The sequence below is a fragment of the Pinus tabuliformis genome, chromosome 7, assembly GCF_031772625.1.
Source record: "Pinus tabuliformis cultivar Carrire ecotype Pingquan chromosome 7, CPIR1, whole genome shotgun sequence".
NCBI lineage: Eukaryota > Viridiplantae > Streptophyta > Pinopsida > Pinales > Pinaceae > Pinus > Pinus tabuliformis.
In genome coordinates, this window is record NC_142293.1 from 1190463523 (window position 1) to 1190475303 (window position 11781).

The window sequence follows — 11781 nt, forward strand, 5'->3', positions numbered from 1 at the left end:
TATACTAGATAAAAGAAGCAAATTAGTTTTTAATTCATTTAGAAAGACATCATTTTTATTTCTATCAAATATTAAGTTCTTTTGGCTATAAGTATTATTTTCTATGGGAACTCTATGCATGACAAAATTGAGAGTTATAAGTAAAGGCCTATGATTAGAGTCAGGTTCGTGGTCGTTTAAGATGTCAAAATTTATTATTTTGTTGTATAAAGTAATTTATCATTACTTTAAATTATTTTAAGACGAAAATAATTTAAAATAATAAAATATTTAATTTTTCAATGTATATGTTATTGGATAGGTTATATATATGTAAAATATATATTCATTAAAAAAACTAAATAAATATATATAGATGTCTTTAAAATAAGTGTAAGTAATAATTAATTTTATTTCTTATTTTTCATAATTCATAATAGTTAATGAACCATTCAAAGTTGAATTTGTATGTAAATTTATAATTATAATAGTATTAAGGATTACACTTGCCCAATAAGGTTAGTAAGTTAGTGTTATAAGTTTATGTTTTTGGTATATATAGTATATTTGTAGGGTGTATTTTTTCTTATTTATATATATATATATATATATATATATATATATAATTAATGTGTATTTTTTTATATATATAATGTGTATTTTTCTATTGGTGTATATGATATATTTGTAAGATGTATTTTTTCATATATTAATATTATCAAATTATAAAATCATATTTTATATAAAAATTAGTTTTATAATGGAGTAGTTTTTAAGTGATTTTTTTAAAGTTTTGAGTGGTTTAAATCTCAGGAAAATATTTGTGGTCAAATCTTGAATTGTGCTTTTTAAACTATTTTTTTGACTGCATATATAGATTCAATACCTTAAAAAACCTTGCTTCTATTGTGAAGAGTTCATATTTCAATGAATATCTATTCTAGACAAATTAGATAGAAAAATAAGCTGAAAATTTTCCAAAAAGACGCACATAGAGATTACTTATTTCATAATTATTAGTTAAAAATTAATAATTATAAATATGCATAATATAATTTATGAAATAACCTTTTTCACTCTAATATAGCTATACAATTTCAAGTAACATTGTGATTTTTTGTTATTTAAAATACACTTTTAAAGGTATAAATACATTCAAACGCCTAAAAAACCTCTATGCACTGAAATTCTATAAATTAAACAACTTAATTTTTTCAAATCCCTAAAAGGATTTTGATTAATATTTAAAAATACTCCGATAAAAACCATTTCATCTATATAATATGTCCTTAAAACAACTTAATTAATAATCACTAATACCTTGCTTCCATTAAAATCATTTCTTATTTTTCATAATGAATAATTATGCCTCTGGAAATGGAGGAATTTAAAATTTTTTGAGGACTCAAACATTTCCTCCAAATATGTGCTGTCTTCTGTCTCGACACTCTATCCTCCTATCTCATGACTGCTGCACGTCTTGGAGGGTATACAGTTTATATTTTTGATCACTGAAGGTTGTAAACAGAAACGCTGTGGGTTTCTTTTTCTTTTCCTATTCCTGAAGTACAGTGAGTCAATAATGGTGATGTCTTTTTCCTCAAGTTTTCAATATGTTCCTATGTGATGCTACAACTCTTCCTTTTCAAGATGCTATGCTGTTTTCTCCTAAAATATTGACCTCTTAGTGGCGATCTTGTTACATAAAACCCATCAGAATTATGATGTATATATTACCTTAATATAAATATAATGCTTTTCTTTCTGAAAAACAATTAATTAACCATTCAAAGTTGACTTTGTATATACATTTATAATTATAATAGTTTTGAGGAGTGCAAGTCCCTAAAAGATTAATGAGTTAATGCTGTGGGTTTATGTTTTGGTGTATATAAAAACCCAGTTGTATTTAGCAAGATTTTTTGAAAATTTTTTTGGTGGGTTTTTCTGGTCTAATTGCTAAGCAGAAATTTATTGAAATCACAAGCTTAATAGGTAATCCTTGCACAATAAAAAACCAATTTAAATAACTCAAATCAAGATTTCACCTCACGAAAAAGTCCAAAGCATTGCACTAAAAACAACTTCTATAAAAACACTAAATTAAATTAATGGTGTGGGTTATGTTTTGGTATATATAAAAACACTTGATATTGAATTAATAGAAATTGAATTAATGGTGTGGGGTTATGTTTTGGTGTAATATGAAAACACTGGATATTGATTTAATGGTGTGGGGTTATGTTTTGGTGTATATAGTATTTTTGTTGGGTGTACTTTCTGTAATTTATTACCATTAAAGTTATAAAATCATATTTTATAATAAAAAATAGTTTTATAATTATTAATTGAAAATCAATAATTATAAGTACTTTTATATAGTTAAAAATATATAATAATTAGAAGTATATTGGTTATAAGAATTTTTTTCATTATTTATAATTATAAATTAAGAACATAAAATTATAAAATAATTTTATATAGAATTTATTATTATTGCATTTAAAATAATAATTTAAAATATATATGATCCATATATATATTTAATACGTGGGAAAATTTATCATAATTTACTTGTCAAACTGGAAGTGAAACAATTATTTTTCGCTGCTAATTCATCACCGCGAATCAAGGGAAAATCAGAGGTCAGAGTTTTACTAGTGGGAGATATCTTTGGGTCAGAGTTTCACTCGTGCGAGATGCCTTTGGGTCTTAGAAGTTAACCTGTTTCTTTTCTAGCTGCTAATTCATCACCGCGAATCAAGGGAAAATCAGAGGTCAGAGTTTTACTCGTGCCAGATATCTTTGGGTCAGAGTTTCACTCGTGCGAGATACCTTTGGGTCTTAGAAGTTAACGTGTTTCTTTACATCCGAAGAAAACCAAGTCTTAACCCAACATAAATAATTTTAAAAAATATATAAATATATAATATATTAGTATGAATATTAAAAATAAAGACATAGCAGATATATCTATATATATATGAGATAATGATATATACAACTGAGGTAGGCATAGCGAGACGGCGCAGTAAGAGTCGGTGGAAGAACAGAGTCGTATTAGTGATAGCAGCAAAGAGTTACTTGTTACGTAAAGGGGCAACGAGGGAATATAAATAATGGAAGGAGGAAGAACGAATGAAACGCGGGAGACAGTCAATGCAATGAGAAAAGTTTACGCACGCAGCAACGACGAGATGGTTGAAAGGCAGGAATTAAATTTATCCGAGAGGCCGCATTTATTGATCGATCGATTAAAAAAAAAGCAAAAACAAAAAACAGAAAAAAGAATCCAATGCCTAACAACAATATCAACGTCGTCCTTGGAAGCGCTTGGCTGGCCTTTGATGCCGCATTTTAATGCTGTTGCGGTTATTGTTTCCGCTGTTACTCACCACGCCACGCCAAATTATGCGTTAAAATGAGATTTTGTAAAATTTGTGGGCATTTGGTTTGGTAGCCGTCAGGAACACAGATTTTTTTTTCCACCATATAACAATTCTCACAAAAGATTAAAGATCTGATCACCTCTCTCTCTCTCTTGTGTAATTAGAGCGCCCATGCATTAAATGCTCTCGCTCCTCTACCCCCTCGGCAATTACTGCTCCTCTCCATCTTCCCCTGACAGTCACACATCACTCCTAGTCCACCTGTTCTCCCCCTCTCCCCCCTCTTTGATTTCTGCAGGTTTTCTCTTTTTTTCATTTTTTCCTTCCTTTCTTCGTTCTCTGCGCCATCATGGGTAGTTGAATCTAATCTTGCAGTATCAATTGCAGATCTTTTGCCTTGCAGCCAAAATCTTGGAGTGAGGGTAGCTGTATCCCGTGTCTCTAGGTTTTGCAATGGCCCGCTGAGCTTCTGCTTGTTATGTTGCAGATTTTGTTGTCTCAAGGGCCGTTGTTGAAGAGGAGAAGGGAAGCAGGAGAAGAAGGGAGAGTGACCATGTTATTATTATTCCACCTGTTGACATTCCAGTTTCCCAGATCTAATACTTGGTGCCCCTAGTGCTCACGTTTATCTTGTTGTTGTTGTCCCCCAAACAAGATTGGTGTAGAACACTTTTTTGAGCTTTTTGACTCCTGACTACTATTTTTGGGCCTATATATAAGAAATTAGGGTTTATGAGACCTGCTGGTGTGTTTAGGCCTAGGGATTTTGTTGTGAAGAACTGAACTAGCAGTGGACTGTGTGGGCAGAAAGCAGGGATTGCTGGGTTTGACTTTATCAATATGCCGGCTGGTTTTATGATCCCGGCTAGACATGTGCCCCCTTTGATGGCTCGTCATACTAAAGCTGGCTATACAACCTCTTCCGGATTATCACTTGCACAGGTCGGTGCTTATTCTAAACTCTCAGTTTTCCATCATATTTGAATTTTTTCGCTGAAATACATTCTCATTTTTCCATTCTAGATAGTTTTATTTGAGTAAGGTGTGGAATCTATGACTTAACTTAACTTATTGGTTTTATCCAATTCCATTTTTTATATTTTAAATATATAGATTTCCACAGTTAGAATTCATGTTATCATATTATGTATAGTACCACAATGTTGTTCATTATAATGCCAAAAAGTTCATGGATGAGAAGTGTGTACATATGTTTGTTTTGGGTGTTATATGTTGTGGTAGGCCAGGTGCTATGAATTGTAGAGATATGTGATCGAGGGTATCACAGATTTGACGGTTTTTAGGTTTGATTCAGCCGAATATGGCGGAAGGACAGTTCGATATGAGCCAAACAGCTGATAGTGAGATTGCTAAAATAAGAGAAGAAGAGTTTGAGAGCAAATCGGGCAGCGACAACGTTGAAGGGGCGTCTGGAGAAGATCAGGATGGCGAACGCAGGCCTCGCAAAAAGCGATATCATCGCCATACTCAGCACCAAATTCAAGAGATGGAAATGTAAGTTGTAATAATATTCGGTAGTTTTCTAGTGTTTGGTAGGTTGAGGGGTGGGGATGGATTGTTGTTGCTTCGGTTCCTTGAAAGCTTTTTGTAAGGTTGACTATATAACGAGATGACCTCTTGGATTCCTGGAGAATAGAAAAGTGTTAAAAAAAATCTACTTAAGCGTCTTGCAGGAATATCAATAATGTTCTCCCTGCGAATATTCGTCTTGGGTTGCAGGTTTTTTAAAGAATGTCCGCACCCAGATGACAAGCAGAGAAAAGAGCTCAGTAGAGAACTTGGCCTGGAACCTCTGCAAGTCAAATTTTGGTTCCAGAATAAACGCACTCAGATGAAGGTACGCCATGATTTTTTGGCTGATTGGTTTTGCTTCTCCTTTTGTCAATTGGCAGGTATTGGTTTAAATGGGAAGAACAAACATATCGGGTTGTTTATTTTACCACAATGAAATTTGTGTACGAGGAAGAAAAGTTGTGTACTTGATACGGGGCCGACTATTCCAGTTTCAGACTGAGGATGTTTTATTTGTAGCATGCCTGCCAACTTTGGTTAGGAGTCACAGAACAATACAACATAAATAAAGATTTATCACATTTCTTTTTCAGAAAGCAGGGTAAAAATTTGTATATATGGTGTTTTGGAGTTTTTGGCTAAAAGAGGACTACTAAACTAGAATGAATATCAAAATTTGTATATATGGTGTTTTGGAGTTTTTGGCTAAAAGAAGACTACTAAACTAGAATGAATATCAAAATCATATCTAAGATCTCCGAATCATACTCATATTTGCACCTTGCATTAATCAAAGTTGCAACAAATACCCTGGTTAGTGCTAAATAACTTATGCAAATAGCAAAATTCCAAATCCCTATTAGGCTTCCACACACCAGATACCATAATCCCTTGAGTTTTTACAAGCTAAACAACAAAGTTGCAGTCAACCAACAACGATTCACACTTATCAAACTGTTGAATAGGAAAATCTCTTTTATTTTTTAAATGCTCAACTCTATTCAGCTATATTTTTATAAGAGTATTTAAATTCTAATGAAATTGACTTTTTTAAAGCTAAATTGTACAGAGTTGTAGTCGACCGACCAGGATTCACACTTATCTAACGGTAAAATAGGAGAATCTCTTTGATTTTTAAACTCTCAACTATATTTAGTTATATTGTCGTGAGAGTACTCAGACTCTAATGAAATAGAGTTTTTTAAAGCTAAATTCTACAGAGTTGTAGTCGACCAACCACGATTCACAGTTGTCTAACGGTAAAATAGGAGAAATCTCTTCTGATATTTAAATTCTCAACTATATTTAGCTATATTTCTGTAAGAGGAATCAAATTCTAATGAAATTGATTTTTTACAAGCTTATCAACAGAGTTTCAGTCTGCCAACCAGGATCCACACTTAACTAACGGTAGAATTAGGAGAATGTCTTTTGAATTTTAAATTCTCAACTATATTTTGTTATATTCCTGTGAGTACTCAAATTTTGGTGAAATTATACAATAATTTTATGGTATAGGTTTCCTTCTAAATCAGTGATTGATTATTATTATTATTTTATAAATTAGAGAACAATTTAATGGTGTAGATGTAGATGAATATTATTTTTGAATCAGAGAATCGTTTTTGGAAAAAAAAATGAAAATTTTAGTAAATATTTTTGGATGATATTTAAGTAAATATATTTTTTTTAATTCCTGGTATAGTTTTGGATTTTTTTTGGTTTTTTTAAGCACAAAAATGAAATTTAATTCTAAAACTTTTCGATGAATATTAGCAGTCCAATGGCTAAATTTGACTATGAATTAACTCCTGAAATTTTGGAATTAACTCCAAAAATTTGGGATGACTGTTATTTTTGAATCGGTGAATAGTTCGGAGGGGGGTGGGAATGAGAAATTTAATCAAATAGTGAATTTGAACTTCGAAATTTTCCATGGAATAGAAAAGTATATATGTAAATGCTTTTGTTTATATTTGGTTGAAACTGTACTATACTTCTATATTTTTGGGATTATTCAGACTCAACACGAGCGCCACGAGAACACTCAGCTGAGATCAGAGAATGAGAAGCTCAGATCAGAGAATATGCGGTACAGAGAGGCACTAAACAATGCTTCCTGTCCTAACTGTGGAGGTCCAGCAGCTTTGGGAGAGATGTCATTCGACGAACAACAACTGCGGATGGAAAATGCAAGGCTCAGAGAGGAGGTAGGTTTCCAAATTTGTAGCATGCAGTGACTATATGAAGGTCCAATCTTGGTAGCATAGATTTTTCTGAAATTTTTTTAAATTTTAAATTTCATAATTTACTTTATATTTGTGTAACTAATTATAATTTTTTTTTAAGCAAATTCTCAGAATTTACACAATACTTCACAACATAAACACCCTTTACCAACCCATTAACATCATGACATATGTACCATTGAGATGAAAAGATAGAACTTAACCCATGTTTTTAGTGGTTTTCGAATTTTTTTTTAAAGCGGAATTGGTTCAAGTGGCTTTCCAGGATATACTTTGTTTGTACTTTTTTCAGATTTAGCGGGTGCATGTGATTTGAAGGGGCTTGAATGGCTTGTGCAGATCGATCGAATATCTGGTATAGCTGCCAAGTACGTGGGCAAGCCCTTGCTTTCATTCGGGCCATCACCTCTCAGTTCCCTCCCTCGTTCGAATCTTGATCTGGCAGTGGGAAGCTATGGTGTGCAGCCGAACATAGGGCCAGATATCTATGGATCGTCATCAGGGGGAGAAATTGGAAACAGGTCTCTTGTTGGTCCTACAGAAGGTGAAAAACCTATGGTTGTAGAGTTAGCTGTTGCAGCCATGGAAGAATTAGTGAGAATGGCACAACTGGGGGAACCCCTATGGTCCTCACGTCCGGAGGATGGCACTGATATTCTTAATGAAGAGGAATATATTCGCACCTTTCCCAGAGGCATAGGCCCAAGGCCCTATGGATTAAAGGCTGAAGCATCTCGAGAGACTGCGGTTGTAATCATGAATGCTATTAATATGGTTGAGACTCTAATGGATGTGGTATATAATCTCTGTTTTATAAGTTTTGATTAATAATTTTATGGTTTTAAATATTTTTGATGTTTGTTTTTATGATGAAACGTATTAGTTGGTTTCAAAATTCACAAAAAGAAATCTTAAAGAGATGGATTTGTAAGAAATTTTTTTAAACAATTTTAGTCAGGAAAGACTTAATTTTAAATCTTTGATGTTATGAATTTATGTGGTTTTGTTGTTATATCCCGTTCAAATTCACCATCTTTAATCAAATTCTTATTTTCAATCTTGTTTTGAAGAATCAATGGGCAGGCATGTTTCCTGGCATTGTATCACGACCAGTTACCGTGGATGTTTTTTCAACAGGCGTTGCAGGCAACTACAATGGTGCTTTGCAAGTGGTAAACAACTTAATTTTCATAACATTCCATACTAGGGGAAAAGCTTCTGTGACATATCTTCATGGCTTGTCATAACTTCTGGTTGTGGTGTTCATGCAAAATAGATGCATGCAGAGTTTCAAGTACCCTCTCCATTAGTGCCAACTCGGGAAAATTACTTCGTGAGATATTGCAAGCAGCACTCAGACACAATATGGGCTGTTGTTGATGTCTCTCTGGACAGTTTACGAGGGAATTCTTCTTCAGTGATAAGATGCCGAAGGCGACCATCTGGTTGTCTCATTCAAGAGATGCCAAATAGCTATTCTAAGGCAGGAGATAGAGTTCATATCTGTTACTGTTTTGCTTGATTTTTCATATGGTCAATACACTGTTATTAAGTTTCAAGGAGGAATGGAATGGGGCAATAAAGGAGAATAACTAATTAATTTTCATACTTGGTTGTCTTTGAAATAGGAATGTTTGTTTAGGGTTTTTAGTCTCATATGGTAAAAAGGTTTTGGTGCTGCTTAAATGAAACAGGTGACTTGGGTGGAGCATGTTGAAGCTGATGACAGGGCAGTGCACCATATCTATCGTCAGCTGGTAAATTCTGGTATGGCTTTTGGTGCAAAACGATGGATAGCAACTTTGCAGAGGCAATGTGAGCGTCTAGCAAGTGTCTTGGCTAGCAATATCCCATCAAGGGACCTTGGGGGTAGGGTTCTCCCTGGTTCTACCTTCTCTGTACAGTTTCATCAGTTTCCTTTTTCTGTTTTCAAAGCTGATTTGAATCGGTTAAGCAACAATGTGTCGAATGGATGGTTCAACAAATTGACCCAATTCTTGAGGATTATAATTACATCAATTTAAGCAACATGTCGTGAATGGATGGTTGAACCAATTGAGCTAATTCTTACTAATTATGATTACATCAATCTAAAAATTCTTCTGAAATGTTACTGAACCCTTTTTCTTGTTTGTTTCAAGTTATACCTAGCCCTGAAGGAAGAAAGAGCATACTTAAGTTAGCTGAGCGCATGGTCACAAGCTTCTGCGCTGGTGTAAGTGCATCAACTGCACATACTTGGACAACTCTGTCTGGAAGCGGTGCAGAAGACGTTCGTGTGATGACCAGAAAGAGTGTAGATGATCCAGGCAGGCCTCCCGGAATTATTCTTAGTGCTGCAACATCCCTCTGGCTGCCTGTGCCCCCCAAAAAAGTGTTTGATTTCCTTCGAGACGAAAATTCCAGAAATGAGGTATTCTTCTTCCATTTACAAAGTACCGTCTAAGGTAATCGTAGCTATATTTTACACGGCCAAGTGATGCAGGACTGCCCTTTTTTAGGAGACACCATAGGTCTGTGTCATTCTCATGAACTTATTCTCTAATCCTTTAATAATTAGATAGAATTGATGTAGGAATTAACTATAATATGAGATAGATTTGGTTAGAAAACAAATTTGGCACAATTCCACTTACAATTTCAAACACCAATACTCATAAATCTTGTTGATTGACAGTGGGATATACTATCTAATGGAGGGTTGGTTCAAGAAGTCGATCACATTGCCAACGGACAAGATCCTGGGAATTGTGTATCTCTTCTACGTGTTAATGTAAGTCATGTTACAAATCTATAGATTAAATTTGATTGATAAGGTACCATTGAATAGGGAACTTATATGATATCTCTTGCTTAGACATAGTGGAATCATAAATCATTTGAAAAATATATAGAATATGGTTCCATGACATTTCATATTTTGTTTAGCCCCATATAGTGAGAAGGATGGGTAAAGATAATAATCAACTGATCAAAATCATTTTTCTCCAAGAACATGGATTTAATTCTAATGTCACTGTTACTGGTGCAGACTGTGAATTCCAACCAAAGTAATATGCTTATACTTCAGGAGAGCTGCACAGATGCATCTGGGTCGTTCGTAATTTATGCTCCAGTGGATATTGTTGCCATGAATGTTGTGCTCAGTGGAGGTGATCCAGATTATGTGGCTCTTCTGCCATCTGGGTTTGCAATTTTACCAGATGGGCCAAAGTGCATGGCAGTTACCAATTCAGGCATTAACGACCTAGGCAGTGGAGGATCTTTACTCACTGTGGCTTTTCAAATTTTGGTTGACTCTGTGCCAACGGCTAAATTATCCCTGGGGTCTGTTGCAACAGTGAATAGTCTCATTTCATGCACTGTGGACAGGATTAAAGCTGCTGTTACTCGTGAGAATCCATGAAAGAGAAGACTTCTAGCTATTCAGGTATATCTATGTTTAAATTTAGTTGGGCAGAAGCTTGCATTCTTGCTGTCCACCTTGCCAACTTCTCATCAGAGCTGATCTTTAGATTGGGAAAACTTGAAAGATGGGAAAAACCCTAGGAATGCCTTCCCATATTCATGGATGACATTCTAGTAAACCCTTGAGCTTAGATTGGAGATTGAGTTTAGACTGAATATTTTATTGACATATGGGGTATATTTTTCATGCAACAGGGAAGGGGGCTGTCTTCCTGCGAAAGTCAAGAGCGCACCACATATGTACCTTGCCCTGTGGTATGGTAAGAAGCGTGCTTATGCACCTACTTCACCACTATGCAAGGGTAGTGGTTCGGGTATTGACTTTCAACCAGCTACAAAGCACAAAAAACTTGCCTATAATTGTTTGTAAAGTCAGGGATCCTTTGTATTCCTTTAATTCAAAGCCATGCAAGTTGCTTTTGTTCTTTCTGATATAAAAATTCATCTCCTGCAACTCTTTTAACATCCAATTTGTTTCTATTTTCTATGTTTTTGCATGAAATAACTTTATAGATTTGAACTTTTTTGAATTTTCCAGGAATATAGAAGACTCCATCCTGTTCATAATTTTTTTTCATGCTGCCATACACATCAATCAAGAAGTGTATAAAACCTAGCTTGCTTGAATGATTCACCTCATTTGTTAATGGTCGTATCATTAGTTTCATTTTTTTGTGGATCTTTCTTACGTGAGGGCAATTTGGGCCAATTTCCTTTCAGTTTTACATTCTATAACCATGCATGCAACGTTAAGATAAAAAGTTGGATAAAAAGCTATGTGTAGCAAATGCCCAGTTCTCAGCTTTGGGAGGGATTTTCTTTTTGAGATATTCAAATATTTGTCCATTGATGATGAATGATAATATTCTGGATCTGTGCACATTCATCCTTTTCAATTCAAAAATAATATTGTTACATTATGTACAACTATGAAAACTTTGGCACAAATCGTCGAACTCGGGGTTCATTTAAATCGTATTGTTACACGCATCTCGAGGTTGACCTCTCAAATTTAATATTTGAGCTGCCATCTGTGTGACCCAGAAATTTACAGCGTCGAGCTTCTTAACTACGTGGGTGTATAACTCGTGTTTATAACAAGCGCATTTATTGCATTTATTGCAAGGATTTATACAGGCCAACTCTTGTTGTTTAACGAGACC

At 34.3% G+C, this 11781-nt stretch overlaps 1 protein-coding gene across 6 annotated transcripts; it reads left to right on the forward strand.

Moving 5' to 3' along the window:
- Positions 1-3577: 3577 nt before the first annotated feature.
- Positions 3578-11088, forward strand: LOC149251700 (homeobox-leucine zipper protein ROC2-like). Of its 6 annotated transcripts, XM_089459529.1 has the most exons (12): positions 3583-4310; positions 4684-4883; positions 5109-5226; positions 6923-7111; positions 7490-7945; positions 8221-8322; positions 8427-8633; positions 8845-9019; positions 9292-9563; positions 9828-9923; positions 10182-10580; positions 10814-11088. In XM_089459529.1, exons 1-11 carry the CDS (start codon positions 4209-4211, stop codon positions 10554-10556), a joined length of 2292 nt encoding a protein of 763 aa, XP_089315655.1. In that variant the 5' UTR covers positions 3583-4208; the 3' UTR covers positions 10557-10580; positions 10814-11088. The 6 variants fall into 6 exon arrangements, with proteins under 6 accessions (XP_089315657.1, XP_089315658.1, XP_089315659.1 ...); XM_089459531.1 differs by having other exon boundaries at positions 3578-4310; positions 4611-4883; positions 10182-11088; XM_089459532.1 differs by having other exon boundaries at positions 3578-4310; positions 4616-4883; positions 10182-11088.
- The last annotated feature ends 693 nt before the right edge of the window (positions 11089-11781 follow it).